Consider the following 26,256-nt stretch of genomic DNA (forward strand, 5'->3'; position numbering starts at 1 on the left):
AAAAATCTCAGTGATAGCTAAGAGATAAATATACATGTAGAAATGCTGCTGCCCACATACCCTTGCCCACTCATAAATTAAGGAAGGGCCAACTCCTCACTTCAGAGAGCAAGATGAAAGACATCAGGAGCTTGACAATTTTCTTAAAGGCAACTCTCCTAGCTCCAGTCTGTCAAATCTTCCCCTCCCCACTTCCCGTGCAAGAGTCCTGAGGGACAGGACTACAGAGAAGGGAGAAGTCACAGACTCCTCAGGGCTCCCTCACAGCTCTGGCAGCAGAAGATGAGGAGAGCAAAACTTCTTTGTTCAGGAAACTCAGTCTTGCCCAGTATGCACTGCAGCCCAAACAGCTCATTGTTTATTCAAAGAGTCTTTATTGCATGGACTTTCTCTGGGGGTGGAGTTGGGGTACAGAGAGGAAACAGAAATTTACCTACTTTATATTGAAGAGGGAAGGAAAGTAGGAAGGCAAGGCAATGAAAGGGCACAGAGTTGGGGTACAGAGAGGAAACAGAAATTTACCTACTTTATATTGAAGAGGGAAGGAAAGTAGGAAGGCAAGGCAATGAAAGGGCACAGGGAGAAGAATGCTTTAATTTGATGCAGATGACATGTCCATTTGCTAGGAAGTTCTCTATCCCATCGCTGAGATTGTGAACAAAGCTCAGTTGGAATCTGAGTCAGAGGAGTCCCCTGAGGTAGATGAGCTGGAGCCACTGTCCTCAGACTCACAATCTTCATCTTCATCCCCACGGCTGTGGTCTGAGGAGTCGCTGCCTTCCTCCTCTCCCTCGTTTTCTTCTGATCTCCCTGAGGCAGGAGAATGTTCTCCAATAGTGTTTGGTGATTCTATCTCTGGAGGCTGAAGCCCCTGCTCCAGTTCAGGCCCTCCTTGAAGATTTCCTGATGATGGGAACTGCAGATCCATCTTTCTAACCTTGGGGTTTGGGCCCCTTGTCACACTCATGTTCTGACGCTTCAAATAGGTTGTCTCTCTGTAATAAGCATGTTCTTCAGGAGACAGACTCTTGAGCCAGAGATCAAGGTCAACCTTGTACTGTTTCTGCAGTTCCTCAGCCTGCTTCTTATAATGTTCCTTCTGGTTCTGTGGGACACGCTGCCAGCGTCTACTAATCTCCACCATGCGCTCCCTCTGGGGCAGCACTTGAAGCTCCCTACTCGACCACAAATCCTCGTGGAACTTGTGATATCCATTCATAGGTGGCTTCTGGGGCCCTCCATGGAATTTTCTCTTCATGGATAAATTGTTTTCTGGGGAAGACTTCACTTTTTGCACACGTCCCTGAAACTTCTTTGGTGCTTTGGTCTGGCTTCCTTTGGGGACATCAGATTTCGTAGAGTTCTGGACTAGATCAGGGTGCTGTTCTCTGAATAGTGCAATTTTCTCCTCAAACTCCTGTTTCTCCTTCTGGAAATCTTGACGATATTTCAACTTCAGCTGCTCTGGAAGCTTCTTGTATTCCTCAGCCAGAACCTTGGTCAGCTCCCAGTTGCTCATCTTAGGATAGTTTTGGCTGTACTGGGGTTGCATCTCTTTGAAAAAGCGCAGGTAAGCTGTCAAGGGCTTCTTGGGTAAATCAGGATGCTTCTTGTGTTTTCTGCATTTGTAAGGATTGTCAACATTTTCCTTTGCTTCCAGGACTAATTCTTTCAAAGTGCGAAATTTTCTCAAGTTATAAGAAAGCTCTAACCATTTGAGTTTGCACATTTCCCCAGAAAAATCTTTAAAAGCTACTTTTTCCCAGTCCATCTGTGACTGGGTTGTTTTGAACGTGCGCCTGTCATTGGATGGAATGTTATTCTCCATACATTCCAATAACTTCACAATGTCTTCTTTGGATCAGTCATCTTGACCTTTAGGCAACACCATTTCTAGGTCTTTGGGACACTTGTATGATCCCAGCAGTTCAGACATCTCAGCAAAATCTCCAACTCCTTCACACTCAAGATTCAGGTGAGTTATTTCTGGAATCCTGTAGTTTGTGAGATTCTATGTTCCAAAAGATGGGTCTCATCAATGCTGGTAGGAAAATCCATCTAATCAGGTCAGGGGTTCTATGTTCTCTGGGTGGGTCAGCAGCTGTAACTTTCAGAGTTTTCCACAGTCCAGCCAACTCCAAATGACTTTATTTTTTTTCTTTTTTTTTGTGGTATGCGGGCCTCTCACCGTTGTGGCCTCTCCTGTTGCGGAGCACAGGCTCCAGACGTGCAGGCTCAGCAGCCATGGCTCATGGGCCCAGCCGCTCCGCGGCATGTGGGATCTTCCCGCACCGGGGCACGAACCCGCGTCCCCTGCATCGGCAGGCAGACCCTCAACCACTGCGCCACCAGGGAAGCCCCCAAATGACTTTATTTTAGAAATAGAGTCTTTGCAGATGGAATCAAGTTGAAGACGTCAAGATGAGATCATCCTGCGTAGAGTGGGTCCTAAATCTACTGACTGCTGTCTTTTGGGAACAGTTAATGAAATGTTCCACTCTTGTTCAGTAAGTAACTCTGTTAAATTCAGTTCAGTGATTGGTGCTCCCCTCCTGGTGGCAGTAACTTTCAAAATTCTCCACAGCCCAGCCAAGTCCAAACACGACAGCTCTGGGCTCTGGAGAAGAATGAGTTTTGCTCTTTGCTGGATGTTTCATATATTTTCCGAAGACCACGCCCACTTCCTCCAAGTGATAAGGTTCTCAAACCCGGTATTCCTCAGCCATCCACAAAGTGGAAAAATGCCTGTGAGCCACATGCTCCTCAGACTTATAACAGGGTAACCAAAGCACATCATTGGTGACCTCACAAAAGTTCTTTGTTTTCATGTGTATCTCGCGTATCTGTTCTTCAGAGCTTGGTAAGTCATAGGTTCCTGCCCATCTGGCAAGGAATGCCTGTGTCTTCAAAATGATATTGGTGGTCAAGTTCATTTAATGGGATGTTTCCCTGCACACAAGGCAGCAAGGAGGATGTTGGGATTCCTCCTGGCAGAGACAGAGACAAGGCATGCAAAAGCTGTGCCCACAGCCTAGGGTGACTGGGTCTGTGAGATACTTCACACATAGGGAACAGGTGGATTCATTCTGGAAGCTGCTGGAACTCATGTTTCTGCTAGTGTTGGAGGGTCACCTGAAGAGGCGGGGGGTGGCTCTGTCTCACCGTGAGGACAAGGACACTGGCAGCAGAAGTTCTGGGAAGTACTCCTTGGCGTGAGCCCTCCCAGAGTCCACCATTAGCCCTACCAAAGAGCCAGGAAAGCTCCAGTGTTCAGCCACCTCTGTCTTTAACATGCATTTTTCAGTGTAGCAACTCTCTATATCTTAAGAGTCAAGGGAGCAGACGGGGGAGACCCGTGGCTAAAACAAGCTGCCTAGCCACCATCTGTCCTTCCTCGTGTGGGATCTGTCTAACCAGCTCTTGCTTCTTCTTCTCCAGCCCAGATTTTCCACCCCTGGTTGCTGCAGTCAGCAAAGCCGGCACAGACCAGGCTCTCAGCCCCTGCTGTTGACCTGCCAAAAATATTTCTGCAACTGGAATTCAATTTGGAAAAGGTTTTACAAATAGAATAGCTTGGGAGAACATTTTCATTTCCCTGATCAAAGTATGATGTGCTATTCTTCTGGATAATAGCTCTCAATGCTTTGGAAATGGAGATCTTAACTGGTTGATCTTAGTCCTTGATTTTATCCCAGTCCCTTAATCTGGACATCTTTAAAATTAGTAATGCTCTCAAACATAAGAACACTTGGAGTGTACATAAATATTTAAGATCCTGACTCAAGGAACTTGTTAATTCCCCAAGGCCTTTGACTAGGGGGAAAAAAGTTCACAGCTGGATTGTTTGTCATTTACACTCTGACAAATCTGTTCCCCCGTTCCATTCTCACCAGTCATTCTGAGTCGCTTTGAAAAACATACGTTTTGAAGAACTAGTCCAATATTTAGAAGGCAAGAAGGCATATATATATATATATGTGTGTGTGTGTACATATATATATACACACACACACACATATATATCTTATATATCTTCTTTCTCATATAACTGATGTTGTGATTATGTCAGTAATAATAACAGCAATGACCTTCCTTTGGGAATGCTTATTAAACTTACAGAATAAAGAAGACTTTGACTATGTCTTGGTCTTTACATTAAATTGCAGGGTATCTTTAACCAGTTAAATTAACCAACCGATAAGTAAACTGCTTTCCTTAAAAAGACTACTGAAATGAACATGTAAATTGCTAGAAGTGGAAAAATCTACCAATTGGTTGATTTATTGTTGGTGGACATTGGCCTCTTTCTACACTTGTTTTAACTTTTATGTGACTATGTCGAGGGCAAAGTACAGAAGCCAGTGTGCAGTAGGATTTTGGTATCATGGAACATTAACTGTTCTAAGAGTCAAGAGACCTTAGAATCGTAGTATCACCTTAGTACTTAAATGTTGACCTTAAACAAAACATGCAAACAAAAGTATCTAGATCTCAGTTTTTGTAAAATGAGAGGAATTGTACTAGCTGATTTAGTAGGTTCCTTGCAGCTGAAGGATTCTAGCTTTTGAAGGTATGAATGCATTCAGTCAGTCATTTAATACAGGCAGCTCACAAAAACTAATAGGCCCGTAATATAATTAGTGCGTGCTGCTGTGGGGTGAAGGTGATGTACCATAGGTCATGTACCCCAAATGCTAGCTTGTGCCATAAAATGTGTTGTACCTGAAACATATGTTACATTCCCACCTTTCACCTCCTTTAAAACAACTGTTTGTTTAAACGTTAAGCTTAGCCATTATCACACACTTGCTGGCCAGACTCACGATCTGCTCAGGATCTGATGTCATCTATTGTCTGTAAGTTATATTTCGTGTGTCGCTCTGCTTCCCAGCCTGGCAGTTTGGGCTGGGCTCTTGGTGATGAAAACACAGTGCATATCTGTGCCGCTAAAATCATGAAATAAAACTTTGTCCAACCAGAAAACAGTCATATCCTCACTCCTCCTAAGAATGGAGGTGCTTTGCAGGATGATCCTAGATATTTTGCAGGATGATCCTAGATATTAACAGCTTAATTAGGTGTTTACTAGAAATGTAAACTTTACAGCAAGATTTTTTGATAAGGAAATTTTAGACAGTTTCCTTAGTGATAAATTTTACTTTAAAAACCTGCCTAGGAAGTGAATTATTTTAACAATATCTCACCTGAAACTACTTGTCTATTTTTATTGTTGGGTACTATATATTATACAAAATAAAAATATAAGTTTACAGGGTTTTTCAATAGTATAAAAGGGTTTCAGGGCTCCCCTGGTGGTGCAGTGGTCTAGAGTCCACCTGCCGATGCAGGGGACACGGGTTCGTGCCCCGGTCCAGGAAGATCCCACATGCCGCAGAGCAGCTGGGCCCGTGAGCCATGGCTGCTGAGCCTGCGTGTCCGGAGCCTGTGCTCCGCAACGGGAGAGGCCACAACAGTGAGAGGCCCGTGTACCGCAAAAAAAAAAAAAAAAAAAAAAAAAGGGTTTCAGGGTTTGGTTTGAGGACCCTAAACTTAAATCCTATGACCTTCCATAGCAAGATTATAACCACAACATGTGGCAGCTGGGGACCAAGAAGGACATTAGGGAACATTCATAGGTCAGGATGTCTGGCATTAAAACCTCCATTGGCACCAAAGCCTGCCTTATGCCTTATGCACACAGACCTACTGTATTGACTTTGGCAATGTGTCTACCTTGTCACGCCAATAAAGTTAACTAAAGTTGAAAACTGATTGATACCACAACCTAGTTCTCTCTGTCTCTCTTTTCATTTGGGTTGCGATCTGGTTTAGCTGAATGTGGCAGAACCCTCTCCCCCTGCGCCCATACTTTTCTCCCTCTTTGGGTCAAGACTTGGGCAGCCCCGTCCCCTGGGAGAGGCAGGCTGCCTGAGGAAATCACTCTTCCAGGCTTCACACATCCTCAAGCACTTGATGTCTGTTTAAAGAAAATTAAACTTTTATTTACTCTGGAAATGTATTCAATGGAGCTTTGTCTATAGACATATGTGTGCCTTGTTAATCTAGTTAGGAAAAAAAAAATTAACGACTCTAGCTAAATGGTAGCAGCAACAGGGGAAACGTTTCAGCACCTGCTCGGGCAGCCCGGGGAACACCCTTCTGACCTTGTATGGCTTGGAGATCACAGGACAGGTGTGCCCAAGAGAACCATGGACCGAGGGAGGATAGAGGGGGAAGAATGCCCCAAAGGATTAAACCTGAAGAGACAGGGAAGGGGAGGGTGTGAGCTAGTTAGAAACTCTAGGATGTTTGATCTGCAGAAGCCCTTGTATATTTTCTAGTAGAACCTCCTCATGTTGTGCACGAAGAGGAATGGTCCCGAAAGGGTAGGTGGTGACAAAGCCAACTCTAAAACTCAGGTTTCCTGACTTGTCAGGTAGTCTTTTCATCACACCACACTGTGTGCTTGACCTATTAGGGCCTCCAGCACTTTGGGAGACAAAGGATTCTAATCATAGCCTCACCACTGATTTTTGGCATAACTGGGCAAGTCGCCCTTTCTGAGCTTCAGCTTCATTTTCTCTTGAGATGGGGACAGGGCCGGGCTGAGCTGACCCACGTTTAGAGCTCAGGTTCTCTGGAGAACAGTGCACTCTAGATGCTTTTATTTCTTGTCTCCATGAAGGAACTTGAGTGTTAGATTTTACCCAGATGTGCCTGCTTTCTTTGTTTTTCTCTTGGACAGGGAGATTGCTTTGTTTCCTGACCAGGGTCTGTTAGAGGCAGATGAAATCTGCCTGCTTATGTAGACGAGTTTCAGTTACTCCAGCTAAGCACGTGAATCCTTCCCTTTTGGGCTGTTCCCAGAGTGGTTGAGAAGGTGATGGTACCCTGCAAATAGGGTAAGTAAAACACAACACTGACCTAGGGCTTTCTTAAAATGATTGTGATAAATAACTTGACCAGGACGTTACAAAAGAATAATGATTTGGGTATTTTCTGTTTTAAGCAATACTAAAAGTTAAAATGATGTGAACTTCTAAGACAGAAACATGAGGTGATAGTTACTCACATGATCAAATGATTCTTTACCTTTCTTGCAGATTTTTCTTCCATTAGCACAATGGAAAGTGCAACCTAGTGTATACACACCTACTGCATAAAGTAGCGTGCACCAAATTTTCAGAACTCACAAGAACCCCATATTTATCACATGTACCATATATGTACCACAGTCCTGATGATCTCTGTCTTTTCCCATTATTAACTCATTTTAAAGATTTTGAAATAGATATATATATATACACACACACACATATATCTTTTGTAAAAGGTACATGTAATTTTTGTGAAAGAGTAGAAAGTTACCCTCATAATCCTACCACCCAGAGATACCTACCCTTATCACCTTGTTATAGATCCTTATGGAAATCTCTATATGGTACTACTACTACATACTACTAAAAGTACTATACAATAATACTAATTATTCTCTTTTCTGCATATTTTCTCCAACCTTCTTTTTCTATTAATATATTGTGAACCACTTTCCATGTTGATAAATATTAATTTACAACTTTATTATAACAGCTACTGTTTGTACACACATTCATATACATTTATTTCAGTCATATGCTATGGATGACATTAAGTTGCTTCCAACTTTTAACTATTACAAATGACCATTCAGTTCAACACATATCTTTAAATCTTTGTGCACTCCCTCCATTATTTTCTCAGGGTAAATTTTACTAAAATGGAATTTCTTGGTCAGAGAGCATCCTTACTTTAAGGCTCTTGATATATATCATTAAATTGCTCTGAAGAAAAACTGTGCCCAGAAATCTGTGATTATTTTTCTCTGTACCTCAATAGCCATGTGCATGATCTTTCTGAAAGCCATTATTTTTTTTAGAGCATTTTAGGTTCACAGCAAAATGAAGAGGAAGGTACAGATATACATCCCTGCCCCCCCCCACATTTTAGCCCCCATTATCAATGCCCCCCACCAGAGTGACACATTTTGCTACAATTGATGAACTTACATTGACACATCATAATCATCTAAGGTCCATAGTTTACGTTAGGGTTCACGGGTGTTTTTTCACATTCTGTAGGTTGGGACAAATGTATAATGACATGCATCTAGCATTACAGTATTGTACAGAGTATTCTGACTGCCCTAAAAATCCTGTGCTATGCCTATGCATCCCTCCTCTGCCACTCCCCCCATCCCTCAACAAAAATCCTGGCAACCACTGGTCTTTCTATTGTCTCCACAGTTTTACCTTTTCTAGAATATCATATAATTGGAAACACACAGTATTAGCCTTTTCAGATTGGCTTCTTTCACGTAATAATCTGCATTTAAGTTTCTCATGTCTTTTCATGCTTAATAGCTCATTTCTTTTTAGTGCTGAATAATAGTCCATTGTCTAGTTGTACCATAGTTTATTTATCCACTCACCTACTGATGGGCATCTTGGTTGCTTCCAAGTTTTGGCAGTTATGAATAAAGCTGCTGTAAAATATGTGTGCATGTTTTTGTGTAGACGTAAGTTTTTAATTTCTTTTGGTAAATACTGAGGAGCTCAACTGCTAGATCATATGGTAAGAGTATGTGTAGATTTGTAAGAAACTGTCAAAGTGTCTGCTAAGGTCTACTAACTGTCTGCTCAGTTCTTGGGCCATTTTTTGATTAGGTTGTTTTCTTATTGTTGAATTTTAATTCTTTATATATTTTGGACAACAGTCCTTCGTCAGATGTGTCTTTTGCAAATATTTTCTCCCAGTCTGTGGCTTGTCATCTCATTTTCTTAATGCTGTCTTTTGCAGAGCAGAAGTTTTTTTATTTTAATGAAGTCCAGTTATCAATTATTTCTTCCATGGATTGTGCCTTTGGTGTAGTATCTAAAAAGTTATCACTACAACCAAGGTCATCTAGATCTTCTCCTATGATATTTTCTAAGAGTTTTATATTTAGGTCTATAATCATTCTGAGTTAATTTTTGTGAAGGGTGTAATGTCTATGTCTAGATTCATTTTTTTTGCATGTGGATGTCCAGTTGTTCTAGCACCATTTGTTGAAAAGAATATCTTTGCTCCATTGTACTGCCTTTGTTCCTTTGTGAAAGAAAAGTTGACTGTATTTATGTGGGCCTATTTCTGGGCTCTCTATTTTGTTCAACTGATCTGTCTATTCTTTCATCAGTAACACACTGTCTTGATTACTGTAGCTTTATTGTAGTTCTTAAAGTCAGGTAGCTTCAGTCCTTGAACTTTGGTCTTCTTCAATATTGTGTTGGCTATTCTGGGTGTCTTGTCCCTTCATATACACTTTAGACTTATTTTATAGATATACACAAAATAACTTGTTGCAATTTTGATTAGTATTACATTGAATCTACAGATGAATTTAGGAGGAACTGACATGTTGACAATATCGAGTCTTCCTATCCAAGAACATGGAATATCTAATTATTATGTTCTTCTTCTATTTCTTTCATTCAGAGCTTTGTAGTTTACCTCATATAGACCTTGTACATATTTTGTTAAATTTATACCTCAGTATTTTATTTTTGGGGGTGTGACTATAAATTGTATTGTGTTTTTAATTTCAAATTCCACTTTTTCATTGCTGGTATATAGGACAGTGATTGACTTTTGTATATTAACATTGTATCCTGTCATCTTGCTATAATCACTTATTAGTTCCAGGAGGGTTTTTTTTTTAATTGTTTTGGATTTTCAACATGGATGACCATGTCATCTGAAAACAAAGACTGTTTTATTTCTTCTTCCCCCATCTATATACCTGTTATTTCCTTTTCTTGTTTTATTGTATTAGCTATACTTCCAGTACAATACTGAATGCATTATCTTTTTACTCAACAGTTTATTGAGGTATAACTGACATATAAAATTTACTCATTGTAAATTAACAGTTCAATGATTTTTAATAAATGCATATAGTTTTAACTACCACCAAAATCCAGTTTTAGAATATTTCTATCTCCCCAAATTTCCCTCAGCATTATTTTTTAAAATTTGATTGATTTATTGAGTTATAATTGAATACAGTGAAGTGGTCAGATTTTAAGTGTAACTACTGTCAATCAATTTTCATGAATGTATATCAAGACACAGGATATTTTAGTCCTACCAGAGCATTTCCTTGTGCCTCTTCCCAGTCAACTCCCTTTACCTCCTAAGAAGCAAATATTGATCTGATTTCCATCACTGTAGGTTCTAGAATTTCATATAAGTGGAATCATACACTATACACTTTCATTCAGTATAATATTTTTGAAACTTATCCATGCTGTTTCACATATCAGTAGTTTGTTACTTTTTTATTGGTAAGTGTTTTGCCATTGTATGACTATATCAAAGCTTGTTTATTCATTCTTCTGTTGACAAACATCTGGAGTGTTTCCAACTTTGGCTACTATGGGTAAAGCTGCTATGAACATTCTTTGGTAGACAATTCTTTTAATTTTTCTCAGACAAATAGGAGTGGAATTCCTAGATCATAGGATAGATGTTCATTTTAACTTCTTATGAAACTGCTAAACTGTTTTTCAAAATGGTTGTACCAATTCATACACCTATCAGAGTGCTGCTTATTCTAAATTCTTTTCAATATTTTGTGTTTAAAATCTTTAAAATTTTAGATGTTCTTGTGGGTATGTAGTGGGATTTCATTGTGGTTTCATATTATCTTTAAAAATTGTATCACTTCCAATAATTTGATACCAGTCAGGTTGACTAATTTTTATATATTCATTGGTCATTAGATTTACCCAATTCTCTTAATAAATGCAAATTCCCTGAAAACGTAGCACTCATGAAACATAAAGAAAATTCAGAAAACACTTTGCCTCTTTTAGGATCAATGTTTAACTTGCAAATTAGCTTTAGATTTCAAATATATGGGCCAGTCCTGGCATTCAGTGTTGAATTATCTATGTAAAAATGTTCTCTTTCAAATTTATTTTATATTCAATAGGGAAGGGATACAAGTTTAACCTTCCTTTTTATTAAAAAAAATTTTGTATTATCTAACAAATAAGTCTAAATAGATGAAGAAGGTCACTTAAATTATGGGACTAGTTATATAACCAGTACATGATATGTAAAAGTACTTAAAATTTTTTACTGAATGATGGAATAAATGAATGAATGGAGGATTAAAGATCTTGGATTCTTTCTTTACATCTTCTCTTCTTTTTACTTATATTTGGTTTCTTCCGTCTTTTTCCTTGCTAGAGTTTCATTAAAAGGTATTAATGAGGTATTAGAACATAGTACCTGGGGTTGAGAGACCTTGGAGGAAGTCAGAGTCTACACTGCCTATTTATCTTCATTGGCCCCCTCTTCTGACTCGTACTATTTGTATTTTGTAATCGTGTGTGTGTGTTCTTGTAAGTTGTCCTAAAACCTTTCTGGAAAGAGTCATGGAACAAACAAAACACAATGCATGGGAAAGAAAAGGCCTGGCCTGGGCCCTACAGCAAAACAGTCTCTTTGGGGAGAAAGATCCACCCACAGGAAAGCTAAGAGCTCTGGCAGGTGGTCCAGATAGTAATCACAGAAGCAGTTATCAAAGCCAGCCAGGACTTTGGGGGAAGGAAGTATGGAAGCTAGGCCCTAGGAACACCTAGGATTTAAATAACAAATATTGCAGAAAACTAAGAAAATATAGATGGGCAAAAAGAAGAAACTAAATAGGGGAAGGTAGAGTTCAAGTAGATGAATGAGTAAAGGAGAAACCAACGGGTAAGGGTATAACATGAACAAATTTTGGAGTAGGAGATAAGCGTGCACTGTCCAGGAGACAATGAAGCAGGGATGGAGTAGAATATGCAAATTATGGAGAAAGGCAGGGACCAAGCCATAGAACGGAGGTAGGGCCATATTATAAAGTAAGATAGTGAAATATCAGGCTAAGGAGCTGGAGCTTTTCATGTAGATAAAGACTCCTGGGAATTCTTGAGCAAGGGAGCAATACGATGAAAACCAATATATTAGTAGGATTAATTTGGTCATATTTTCCAGGCTGTCTTGGAAATAGGAGAGACTGAAGTCAAAGAGACTGATTCTGTGATAACCTCTCAGAAATCCTTCTGTTCTTCAACTATTGGTCTGCCTTCCTGTAAATGGGGAGAATTTTATCACCTTCCTAAGGTATTAATCCAGTGTTTCAAATATTCTTCACACTAAATGCTTGTACCTCATTAGCACAGTTTTCTCCAGTTTTGTCTTATTTTAAGATAATATGCTACACAAAATTCAAACTTATAGAAGAAATTAAATGGTTGTTATTTTCTAATTGAAAGTATACTTCACAAATGTCTTAAGTAAGGAACGCAACTGAGAATAGAACTGGAGCCATTATAACTCAGCATTTCTATGGGGAAGGGGGAGGTTTATACTTTTACAAAGCACTTTCATGTCCATTATCTCAGGTGATTCCAGAACTTAATTTTTTAGATAAGAAAATTGATATTGAAAGAGGTAAACAATGTTGCCCAAGGTCACAAAGATAGAAAGAGATGAAGCCCGACCATTATTTAAAGAAAAGATTGAATTTATCAAAATTGAAGAGAAAACATTTCTGGAATAACAATCTAATAGGAAAACATGTTTTAATTTTAAAATATTCAAATGCAGAGAAGTTCTGACAAATACAACTTCTGTGGAAAGAAAGCTTCCCCTGGGACACTCTTCGAGGTTTTGTCATTTTTTTCCTCTGTTTTTTTTTTTGCTGATAATGGCTAAAATACCACCACCATTACTATCACCACTTTTTCCATGGCATATTACAAATCCTATCACTTTTAACAATATTAATGGCTATTATTTTTTTCTGGCTTATCACAAATTTCACCACTAATATAATACTAACATTTATTGAGTGCTAACTGTGTATAAGCACATTTTCTGGATCACCTCATATATTTCCTTTGAATACCCTGTAGGGAAGGCATTATTATGATTATTATGCCCATTTTACAAAAATGGGAAAACTGAGGCTTAGCAAGAGAGGTTAAGAACCATGGCCAAGTTGACACAGCTAAGAAGTGGAAAGCCAGGGATCAAATCCAGCTTTGTCTTACTGGAGAGTCTTAACCATTGAGAAATTAGCTGAAGGCATTTCTCTGGTTTCATATCCTGGGAAGCTCCTGGACACTCTGTCAAGAGCCAGGGAGTGCTTGTTTTTCCTGAGTCTCTTCATCTCCGGTGAGTGACAAGCTTTGAGCGCCTCAGCCGGCAACCGATCCTCAAGGGAGAGGTGGTATTTCACTCAGCCTGTTTTGTGTGTTTTTTGTCCCCTTCTCTTTGCCAATATAAGTTAGTGCCAATAAAAGATCATCGGATTGTGAAAGAGATGCCAATAAAGCTGCTGTAGGAAAGCGTCCTTGATAATAACACCCTGTGCTTGGCCAGTGGTATCTGAAAATCTCCCAACACAGCGCAGCCTACAGGTACCTGAGTCACATGCTCACCCCAAAAGATTTCATGTGTCAGGGGAGGAGGGTGAAACAGAGATGGGGTTCTCAAAGTCTTTCCAAGGCTGTAAACCGAGGCTGATCAGGAATATATCATTGTCAGCCTTACCTTTATAATGTGCAAGATCACGCAAAAGGCATAGGCTAGTCCTTGGGGAGAGCCTGGAAAGAAAAGCTCTGCCGAACTCTGCCAAGCCTGAAGCAGAGAGAGGCAGTGGAAAAGCTAGTTGAAGCACAGATTCCAGAGTCAGATTTACTGGCTAAAGCTTAAATAACCAAATAATTCTATGCCTCAAATTCCTCATTTGCAAGTTGAGCTTAATATAGGTAAGTGCCTGTTTTGCAGGATTATTGTGAGGATGGTGAGCTAGTGCTAGAAAGATGCTGAGCAAAGTGGCACAGAAATTCCCAGTTAGTGGGAAATATATGTGTAAAGCTCCAGTGGGAACAAACCTCTTTTAGTAGAAGCTGTTGGTTACCAGGAGGGATCACAAAGCCATAAGAAAAAGAGAGGCGTCCTGTTGTTGTGGGGAAAATATATTAATGAGCCCCTATGCTGTGGTAGCAGGTGTTTTAGATTGAGTTATGTCTTATTGTCCCCAGTTTGCAAGGGAAAATCTGAAAATTTAAGTAATTTGCTCAAGGTCAGCTGGGAAAGCCCTGATTTTTAACTCAGGTCTGTCTGACTTTCAAGGGTTTCCACTACATGGTATCATGTCTCAGGCATAGAGTTTTCAGACATGAGATATAAAGAGTGAAGATGTTTCCATGAGTGAACATGCTTTCCATAAGCATGAATAGCTCTGCTTCTACTCTGCTTTGCTGATGTCAGGAACCTGAGTTAACAAAAGTGGAAAATTCAAATGCCTACAGGGGCCAGGCAGGGGACTCTTACTGGATGTAAGAAAATGAGCTGGGCAAGCTGGATAATGAATAGCAGAGAAACCTGAGCCTAGGTGATAGGGAGACGATAGGGAGTAGTGAGGACTGCGATGAACTGACAAAGGCATGCCCAAGCTTGAACTGCAGCTGCCGCTCCACACCAGCCCATTTTACCCGCATGTGGAAGTGCGTCAGATCTTGTGATTTTTTCCAGAGATTTCGATTTCGATTTTTATGTGAAATTACATTAAAACCTTTTTTTAAAAAAATTAAACTTTTTATTTTGAAATAATTGTAGATTCATGTGTGGTTTTAAGAAATAATACAGAGAGATCCCTAGTATCCTTTTACCCATTTTCTTTCCCCCAACCGTTAACATCTTGCAATATTACAACCTGGATTGATACTGATAGAGTCAAGATGCAGGACACCTCCATCACCACAAGGATCCCTCATATTGCTCTTTTATAGCCATAGACACTTCCTTCCCACCCCACCACCTCCTTAACCCTTGGCAACCATGAATCTGTTCTCCATTTCTCCAATTTTGACTTTTCTAGAATGCTATATAAATCAAATCATACAGTATTTTGGGATTGGCCTTTTTCATTCAGCATGATTACCTGAAGATTTATCCAGATTGTTTCATCTATGAATAGTTTGTTCCTTTTTATTGCTTAGTATTCAGTGTAGCATGGTTTAACAATTCATCCATTGAAGGACATTTGGGTTATTCCTAGTTTGGTGCCTTTATGAATAAAACTACTTCAAACACTTTTGTACAGCTTTTTGTGTGAGCATAAGTCTTCATTTCTTTGTGATAAATGTCCAAGAATTCAACTGCTGGGTTGTATGGTAGTTCCATGTTTAGTTTTTTAAGGAACTGCCAAACTGTTTTCCAGAGTGCCTTTAGCATATTACATTCCCATCAGCATTGCATGAGTGACCCAGTTTCTCCACATCCTTACCAACGTATAGTGTTGTCACTATTTTTTACTTTAGTCATACTGATAGGTTTGTAGTAGTGATATCTCCTTGTGGTTTTAAATTGCATTTCCCTAATGGCTAATGATGTTCAACATCTTTCCATGCTCTTATTTATCATCTGTATATCCTCTTTGGTGAGAAATCTGTTCATGACATACAGATGGCCAATGGGCACATGAAAAGATGCTCAACATCACTAATTATTAGAGAAGTGCAAATTAAAAGTACAATGAGGTATCACCTCATACTGGGCAGAATGGCCATCAACAAAAAGTCTACAAATAATAAATGTGGGAGAGGGTGTGGAGAGAAGGGTATGCTCCTACACTGTTGATGGGAATGTAAACTGGTGCAGCCACTATGGAGAACAGTATGGAGGTTCCTTAAAAAACTAAAAACTAAAAATAGAGTTACCATATGATCTAGCAATCCCACTCCTGGATATAGATCTGGAAAAGATGAAAATTCTAATTCAAAAAGATACAGGCACCCCAATGTTCACTGCTATTTACAATAGCCAAGACATGGAAGCAACCTAAATGTCCACTGACAGATGAATGGATACAGAAGATGTGGTATATATATACAGTGGAATATTACTCAGCCATGAAAAAGGATGAAATAATGCCATTTGCAGCAATATGGAGGGACCTAGAGATCATCATACTAAGTGAAGTAAGTCAGAGAAAGGAAAATATCATATGATGTCACTTATATGTGGAATCTAAAAAAATGATACAAATGAACTTATTTACAAAACAGAAATAGACTCACAGACATAGAAAACAAACTTACGGTTACCAAAGCGGGGAGAGGGATAAATCAGGAGTTTGGGATTAACACGTACACACTACTATATATAAAATTGATAACCAACAAGGACCTACTGTATGGCACAGGGAACTATACTAAATATTTTGTAATAACCTTTAAGGGAAAAGAATCTGAAAAAAAGTATATATATATGAATTACTTTTCTATACACTTGAAATTAACACAACACTGTAAATCAGCTACATGTCAATAAAGAAAAAAGAGAAGAAAATGGGACTGAACACTGATGTATATAAGACTATTCTAGTAAGATGTTAAGAAAACTCATGTTTTAAAATAAACAGATTGTATTAAATAGTAAGAAAAAAATCTGCTCATGTTTTTTGCCCATTTTCTAGCTGGAATTTTTTTTTTTTTTTTTTTTTTTTTTTTGCGGTACGCGGGCCTCTCACTGTTGTGGCCTCTCCCGTTGCGGAGCACAGGCTCTGGACGCGCAGGCTCAGCAGCCATGACTCATGGGCCCAGCCGCTCCGCGGCATGTGGGATCCTCCTAGACCGGGGCACGAACCTGCGTCCCCTGCATCGGCAGGCGGACTCTCAACCACTGCGCCACCAGGGAAGCCCTCTAGCTGGAATTTTTAAACTGAGTACTGAGAGTTTTTTATTTTATTCTAAATACTAGTTCTTAGTCAGATGTGTGATTTGCAGATATTTTCTCCCACTTTATAGCTTGTCTTTTCATCCTCTTAACAGGGTCTATAGCAAAACAATTTAAAAAAAGTTTTGATGAAGTCAATTTATCAAGTTTTCCTTTTATGAATCATGCTTTCATTATCAAATTAAAGAACTCTTTGCCAAGTGTTAGATCCTAAATATTTTCTATGATTTTTAATAGTTTTATAGTTTTACATTTACATTTAAATCTGTGATGTGTTTTGAGCTAATTTTAGTCCAATTACTCCAGCCCCATTTGTTGAAAAGGCTATCATTCTTCCATTGATTTGCTTTAGCATCCTTATCAAAAATATATTTCTGTGGGTGTAGTTCTGGATTCTTTATTCTATTCCTCTAATCTATGTGTTTATACCTTTGCCAACTCCATTTAAGTAGGTCTTCTTTGATATCCTCCATCAGCACTGAATAGTTTTCAGCATACAAGGCCTATACACGTTTTGTTAGATTTACACCTAGGCATTTCATTTTTTTTTTTGAGCAATTTAAAATGATACTGTATGTTTTCCTCTAGGAGGTTTATAGGGTCCAGTCTTACATTTAGGTCTTTAATCCATTTGGAGTTAATTTTTGTGTATAGTGTTAGGTAGTATTCTAATTTCATTCTTTTACATGTAGTTGCTCAGTTTTCCCAGCATCATTTATTGAAGAGGCTATCTTTTCTCCATTGTATGTCCTTGCCTCCTTTGTTGTAACTTAGGTGACTACACGTACATGTGTTTATCTCTGGGCTTTCTATCCTGTACCATTGATCTATATTTCTGTTTTTGTGCCAGTACCATACTGTCTTGATTACTGTAGCTTTGTAGCATAGTGTGAAGTCAGGTAGCCTAATTCCTCCAGCTCTGTTTTTCTTTCTCAAGATTGCTTTGGCTATTCGGAGTCTTTTGTGTTTCCATATGAATTGTAAAATTTTTTGTTCTAATACTATGAAGAATGCCATTGGTGGTTTGATAGGGATTGCACTGAATCTGTAGATGGTTTTGTGTAGTATAGTCATTTTCACAATGTTGATTCTTCCAATCCAAGAACATGGTATATTTCTCCATCTGTTTATGTCATCTTTGATTTCTTTCATCAGTGTTTTATAGTTTTCTGAGTACAAGTCTTTTGCCTCCTTAGGTAGGTTTATTCCTAGGTATTTTATTCTTTTTGTTGAGATGCTAAATGGGATTGTTTCCTTAATTTCTCTTTCTGATTTTTCCTTGTTAGTGTAGAGGAATGCCAGAGATTTCTGTGCATTAATTTTGTATCCTGCAACCTTACCAAATTCACTGATTACTTCTAGTAGCTTTCTGGTGGCATCTTTAGGATTTTCTATGTATAGTAACACGTCATCTGCAAACAATGACAGTTTTACTTCTTCTTTTCCAATTTGTATTCCTTTTATTTCTTTTTCTTCTCTGATTGCCATGACTATGACTCCCAAAACTATGTTGAGTAAGAGTGGTGAGAGTAGACATTCTTCTCTTGTTCCTGATCTTAGTGGAAATGCTTTCAGTTTTTCACCATTGAGTATGATGTTTGCTGTGGAGTAATGAAAATAAAAACAAAAAGAAACAAATGGGACCTAATGAAACTTAAAAGCTTTTGCACAGCAAAGAAAACCATAAACAAGACAAAAAGACAACCCTCAGAATGGGAGAAAATATTTGCAAATGAAAAACAAAGGATTAATCTCCAAAATATACAAGCAGCTCATGGAGCTCAATATCAAAAAACCAAACAACACAATTTAAAAATGGGCGGAAGACCTAAATAGACATTTCACCAAAGAAGACATGCAGATGGCTAAGAGGCACATGAAAAGATGCTCAACATCACTAATTATTACAGAAATGCAAATCAAAACTACAAGGAGGTATCATCTCACACTAGTCAGAATGGCCATCAACAAAAAATCTACAAACAGTAAATGCTAGAGGGGGTGTGGAGAAAAGGCAACCCTCTTGCACTGTTGGTGGGAATGTAAATTGATACAGCCACTATGGAGAACAGTATGGAGGTTCCTTAAAAAACTAAAAATGGAACTACCATACAACCCAGCAATCCCACTACTGGGCATATACCCTGAGAAAACCATCATTCAAAAAGACATATGTACCCCAATGTTCATTGCAGCACTATTTACAATAGCCAGGACATGGAAGTAACCTAAATGTCCATTGACAGATGAATGGATAAAGAAGATGTGGCACATATATACAATGGAATATTAATCAGCCATAAAAAGAAATGAAACTGAGTTATTTGTAGTGAGGTGGATGGACCTAGAGTCTGTCATACAGAGTAAGTCAGAAAGAAAAAGAAATACCGTATGCTAACACATATATGGAATCTAAAAAAAAAAAATGGTACTGATGAACTGAGTGGCAGGGCAGGAATAAAGATGTAGACATAGAGAATTGCCTTGAGCACATGGTGGGGAGGATGAAGCTGGGGTGAAGTGAGAGTAGGTGAAGTGAGAGTAGCATCAACGTATATATACTACCAAATGTAAAATAGATAGCTGTGGGAAGCAGCAGCATAGCACAGGGAGATCAGCTTTGTACTTTGCAATGACTTAGAGGTGTGGGATAAGGAGTGTGGGAGGGAGGCTCGAGAGGGAGGGGATATGGGGATACATGTATGCATATGGCTGATTCACTTTGTTGTGCAACAGAAACTAGCACAGCATTGTGAAGCAGTTGTACTCCAATAAAGATTAAAAAAATAAAATAAACAGCGAGCAAAAAAAAGAAAAATAAAATGATACTGTATTTTTAATTTCAGTGTCCACATGTCCATTATTAGTATATTGAAATATAATTGATTTTCATATGTTTATCTTGAATCCTGAGACCTTGCTGAACTCACTCATGAATCCTAGCAAGTTTTTTGTTTTGGGAGACTCCTTGAAATTTTCTGCAGCAATTATGTCATCTGCTAAAAGAGATAGTTTTAGTTCTTCCTTTCTGATCTCTCTGTATATATATCTTTTCTTTTCTTTTCCCTTTTCTTTTTGTTTTCCTTATTGCCCTGGCTAGAATGTTCAATACACTGATAAATAAATGTGGTGAAAATGAACATCCCACCTTGATCCCAATCTTAGGAAAAGCATTCAGTCTTTTTTCACTATCAGGTATAATGTTAGTTGTTCTTTATAGAGGTTCTTTTATCAAGTTGAGGAAGTTCCTCTCTATTGCTATTTTTCTGAGAGTTTTTGTCATAAATGAGTGTTGAACTTTGCCAAATACTTCTTTTGCATCAATTGGTATGAACTTATGATTTTTATTTTTAGCCTGTTAATATGGTAGATTTCATTGATTTTCAAATAATGAACTCTGCTTGGTCATAGTTTATAGTTCTCTTTTTATATTGCTGAATTCTTTTTTTTTAATGGAAGTGATTTCCTTTTTTTGAATTTATTTTTTTATACAGCAGGTTCTTATTACTTATCTATTTTATACATATTAGTGTATACATGTCAATCCCAATCTCCCAATTCATCCCACCATTTCCCCCACCCCACCCACCACTTCCCCCCCTTGGTGTCTATATGTCTGTTCTCTACATCTGTGTCTCTATTTCGTCCTTGCAAACCGGTTCATCTGTACCATTTTTCTAGATTCCACATATATACGTTAATAGACGATAGTTCTTTTTCTCTTTCTGACTTATTTCACTCTGTATGACAGTCTCTAGGTCCATCCATGTCTCTACAAATGACCCAATTTCGTACCTTTTTATGGCTGTGTAGTATTCATTTTATATATGTACCACATCTTCTTTATCCATTTGTCTGTCAATGGACATTTAGGTTGCTTCCATGATCTGGCTATTGTAAACAGTGCTGCAATGAACATTGGGGTGCATGTGTTTTTTGAATTATGGTTTTATCTGGGTATATGCCCAGTAGTGGGATTGCTGGGTCATATCGTAATTCTATTTTTAGTTTTTTAAGGAACCTCCATACTGTTTTCCATAGTGGCTGTATCAATTTACATTCCCACCAACAGAGCAAGAGGGTTCCCTTTTCTCCACACCCTCTCCAGCATTTGTTGTTTGTAGATTTTTTTGTATTGCTGAATTCTATTTGCTAATATTTTGTTAAGAATTTTATATTTATGAGGCATTTTGATATTTGTCTCTAGTTTTCTTTTTTTTTGTACTATCTGTAGTTTTGGTGTCAGGGTAACACCAGCTTCAGAAAATGAATTGGGAATATTCCCTTCTCTATTTTCAGGAAGAGTTTGTGTAGAATAGATGTTAATTCCTCCTTAAATGTTTGCTACAATTCTCCAGTGATACCATTTGGGCTTGGGAAATTTTTTTTTTTATTTTGTACTAATTCAATTTCTTTAACAGTTATAGAGCTGTTGGACCCCCCCCCCCAAATTCTACAGATATGAAACAGGCTGATAAAACTATTCAGCTGCAAACAAGTACTACCTTTCAGGAGAAAGAAAGGTTAACCCCAAGACTGAAGCTCTGAGCTTAGAAAATGGAGCCTTGAGCCACAGAAACCTTGAAACCTAATGAAATTTGCCCAGCTGGATTTCAGAATTGCTTGGGACTGATGACTTCTTTTCTCCTTCCATTCTTCCTTTTGAATGGGAATGTCTTTAGCTGCTATTCTATGCCTGTCCCATCCCTGTATTTTAGGAGCTGATATCTTGTTTTCTAGTTTTACAGGTTCACAGATGGAGAGGAATTTTGCCTCAGGCTGGATCACAACCAGGGGCTTCCTCATACCTATTTAAATGACTTAGATGATGAGATTTGGGACTTGTAAGCTGATGAGAATTTGGATTTTGAGTTGATGCAGTAATCTATTGAAACTTTTGACAGCTTTAGGATGCGGTGAATGAATTTTGTATGTGGGACAGGGCTGAATCTTTGGGAGCAGATTGTGGTAGGCAGAACAATGGCCCCCTCAAAATTTTCCACATCCTAATCCCCAGAGCTTGCGATTATATAACCTTAGTTGGCAAAAAGGACTTTACAGATGTGATTAGAGATCTTGTGATGGGGAGATTATCCTGGATTCTCCCAGTGTACCCAATATAACCACAAGGGTCTTTGTAAGTGAAGGAGAAAGGCAGCCACGTGATCATGAGGGTAAACAACAGATACACTTACAACCATTCTGTACCCATACAGCCATTCTGTTTTTCACTTTCAGCACAGTATTCAAGAAATTACATGAGATACTCAACACTTTATTATAAAATAGGCTTTGTGTTAGACGATTTTGCCCAATTGTAGGCTAAGTGTTCTGAGCACATTTAAGGTAGGCTAGGCTCAGCTACGATGTTTGGTAGGTTAGGTGTATTGAATACGTTTTTGACTAACAATACTTTCAATTTATGACAGGTTTAACCTCTGGGTCTTTTTTATATTATATTGATTATATTGGGTCCACTGGGAGAATCCAGGATGTAACCTCTTCCTAAGTCGAGGAATATCCCTGCTGTGCTGTTCCTCAGGTCCCAAGATCCCTATCTAATCTGGCTCTTCTTTTCACTTTTTAGTAGTGTTTATTTTGTATATAATGTCCAGGGGTTTTAGTTGTACTTAGTGGGAGGAATAGGGAAACATATGTCTATCCCGTCTTCCTGGAAGTGAAAATCTCTCCTTATCCTGTAATGCTGGTAACTAGTTAAAAGTAAAATTAACACATTTTGGGAAGGGATGTCAAAGAAAAGAAATCCATAGATCTTACTTGGCCTAGGGCTGTCAGTTTATGATTTCTGTGTTAACAGAAGGGAACTGAAGGAATGGAAGTGTTTACGTCTGTGTGTGTGTGTGTGTGTGTGTGTGTGCACGTGCGCACGCGCGAGCACCTGTGGTAGGAAGAGGTGGTGGAAAAGAGGGAGGGATGATAGAGAGATACTGTTGGAGTTTGGGAATCCATGGGGCATGGCCTAGAATCAGGCACCTCCAAAACACAGACCACAACAGGTCTCTGGAGGGAGAACCCCTGGCTTCTGAGAAGGCTCTTCGTGCTTGAAAGTTCCTGTGATCAAGTTTGCTAGAGGTAACTGCTTTGGAATTTTTTTCTTTAATTACCTACTTAATAGAAGAAAGTTTTTCTGATTGTAAAATTAATGCAGTTTTGTGTGGGAAAATTAGAAAAATTCAGACAAAGAGAAAGTGGGAATAATACTTCCCTAGACCCTTTATCCACAGACCGCTGTTAATATTTTTGTGTGTTTCCATTCAGTCTTTTTATCTATTCATCCATCTATGTGAATAAAATTGCAGCTATTCTTTTTTGTATGCCTTTAATCACCTTTTCCTCTTCATTTTAATTTAATTATAAATGTATTCCCCTGTCACTGAATATTTGGGAAAGTATGCTTTTTGACCACTCAATTGTATTCAGTTATTTGAAATTTAGCAATAATTCTCATACTGTTGAATGTTTTAGTGTTTATTATTTCTCACTATTATAAATAGTGCTGTGATGAGAATGCTTGGCCACATGTCTTTTTAATTCCTAGAAGTGGAAATACTTGAGCAAAGGACATTTGAGACTTTTGATTCCTATCATCAACTTGTTCTCCAGAAAGACTACCAATTTACATTCCCACCACCAGTACTGGAAAAGTCTTGCTTCACTCTAGTCTTGCAGGCATTGACTGTTATCATTTAAAAAAATGTTTGTGAATCTGAAGGCAAAAAAATGTCTTACGGTCATTTAATTTGCATTTATTTTATTACTAATAGTGTTAAACACCTCTTCTCTTTTTTGCCTTTTTTCTTTTGAGAACTGCTTTTGTTATTTGCACATTTTTTTCTGTTGTAATTTTCTTCTTAATGGTTTGTTAGATGTGTTACAAGACTATTTTTCCAGTTTGTCATTGCCTTTTAATTTTTCATACGATGGTAATTGACATAGAACAGTCTACAATTTCAAATCTGTTCTTTTTTCTTTTCTTTTTTTTTTTTTTTGATTCCTACCAAGCTTTTGTGCTTAGAAGGTCCTTCTCCACACATTCCATTTATCTACTGCTGCGTAACTCATGGCACCAAAACTTAATGACTTAAAACAATAACCATTTCATTATATGTTATAGTTTTTGTAGATCAGGGATTTGGATAGGCTCAGCTGGTGATTTTTTGCTCCATCTGATGTTGACAGAAGTCATTCAGTGGACCTCAGCTGGCTGATTAAGAGGATCTAAGATGGTGTCAGCCACATGCCTGGAGCCTTGTGGGGATGGCCGGAAGGCTGGGTTCAGCAGGGACTGTCCCCTGAGTGCTTCCATGTGGACTGTCTGACATGGTGGCATTGGAGTAGTTAGAATTCTTACCATGGCAGCTCAGGACTCCAAACAGGGGCATTCAAGCAAACAACTGTAAGGTCTTTTATGACACAGCCCTGGACTTTGTCAACTAGTCTATCAGTCAAAGCAGTCTCAAGCCTGCCCAGGTTCAGGTGGCCTTCGTGGGAGATGTATCATAGACTCTGTGGTTGTATTTTCATATTGCCACTCTATCCCATGATAAGTTAAATGCACCCTTACATTTTCTTCTATCTTGTTTATGCTGCTTTTGCCACTGCAGCTGCTGCTTCTTTTTCTTCCTTTTTATAAATATAAATCCTCAACCCATCGAGAAAATGTTTTTATATAGGCTTATAATGAGGTTTGAATTTGAATATTTCCACCTAATAAATGATTCCACTGTAATCTTTTCTTGAATAACCATCTTTTTGCTGATGGCTAAGTATTAGAGACACTAGGGCCTGTGTGAGTACTTTGTTAATGGAAGAAAAACACCCTTCACCTTTCTCTTGACTTTTCTGGCACTCTCCTCCTCTAGATAAAAGTGGAACCTCCTGGTTAAGTGTAGCTGTCAGTCTGAGGGGCAACGAACCACACCATCGATGCCAGGTTGGCCAGCAAGCACCTTTCCAGAAGGTCGCTCTCGGCTAGAAGGGCTCTGTGACTCTGCGCCTGGTTGTTGACCTAACTCAGAGGGGCTCCTACTTTTCAATCTACTTTTTACAATGGCAGTTTCTTCCACTGCAGCAGAGTTGTGTGCCTTGGGCTGCTGCCCTGGGTGTGTCTGAGGTACTCTTCTTGTTGTGATTCCAAGTGTAATAATTCCCAGGCAAGACTGCTTCTGAGATGAAGTAACTTGACTGCTTCTAATGGGAGAAGGATTAGCTCACCTTTATTAAGGTACTTAGCTCCGCTAAACAGGGAAGGAAACTCCAGTACCATGAGGTGGTTTTTCCACGACCTCCCTGTCTCTCTCTAGTTCTTATCTCATGCTGGCTCCACCCTACACTCCTCCACCTCAGAGGGATCTCTGATCTGGCCTCCAGTTTCCTCACTGACATCTCTGCTTCCTTCTCTCTACCACACAGAAACGCAGAGCCAAGCCCTGCGTCATAGGTCTCACAGTGCTGTATTCTTCTGCTTGGTCATCCATTTGTTAACAACCTCCCACACTATTGCTGCAGTGGCTACTGCTATGCACATCCCTTATGTAGCCGATATTCTGGTAGCTTTACTACCTTATTTAATTCCCCCTAACACTTTGGTGGTGTAGCTATTGATACTATTATTCCCGTTTTAGAGATAAGTGAATGTTTGCCTAGAGATAGGAATGCACTCACCCGTGTAGTTAGTAAGTCCCAGAGCAGGAATTTTAACCTTGGTAGTTTGCTTAATTTTTAAACACTATGTGATACTTCCCCTCTTCTTTCATCTTAATCCCCAGTTCCTAACTGTGGATCTGTGTTTCCACTTCTCCCTGAAAAAGAGCGAACACAGCTGATACCAAGGGCCACAGGAGAAAGACACCTGCTTGAGGACATATAATCCTGTCTGGCAGGAACATTTGAAACTCAATCCTCCTGAGCGTTTACTTAGCTCATCCCTCTGATTCTAGCCAACTCTTTCTGAAAGGTAGGAACCTCATCCTCTTAGACAAGGCACAACAGAGATGACCACACTTTAGCTAACTGGCCCGCCCTCTGAAAACTCCTGGCTATTTCTTCAGGGGAGTTTTCTGTGTAACTTCACTCTGCAGCTTCATGACTCATTTCTTCTTTTCGAGGTTGCTCCAGAGGAAATTTACTTCTGTGGTCCGAGCCCAGAACACACTCCAGCCCTCTCTGGAGAGAAGCAGGGTCAGAGAAGGAAGAGATTTTATAACTGGGGTAGCATTTGTTGTTCACTGCTGAGGAATCTGAGCGTTGCCTTCTGCTTATCCTGGGTGGAGGGCCCAGCAGCTGGGGAAGGCCTGCTGTAGGGGGAGGGAGGACTCAGTGGGGAGCACTTCCGGAGAGGAAGGGGGTAGAAGAGTCAGCGGAGGCTCCCAGAGGCTGTGCCCTTTGTTCTCCTTTGGCCCTTCTGATACCAAAATTGAGTCC

General features: G+C 39.1%; 1 protein-coding gene across 1 annotated transcript; it reads right to left on the reverse strand.

Moving 5' to 3' along the window:
• Positions 1–664: 664 nt before the first annotated feature.
• LOC309799315 (upstream-binding factor 1-like protein 1) lies at positions 665–1,891 on the reverse strand (the record flags this gene model as incomplete). Its single annotated transcript, XM_082612266.1, is given in 2 exon segments — positions 665–1,861; positions 1,865–1,891. Coding segments are annotated over 2 exon segments (1,224 nt in total).
• Between the last annotated feature and the right edge of the window lie 24,365 nt (positions 1,892–26,256).

Source organism: Mesoplodon mirus, assembly GCF_964341445.2.
Source record: "Mesoplodon mirus genome assembly, chromosome: 3".
NCBI lineage: Eukaryota > Metazoa > Chordata > Mammalia > Artiodactyla > Ziphiidae > Mesoplodon > Mesoplodon mirus.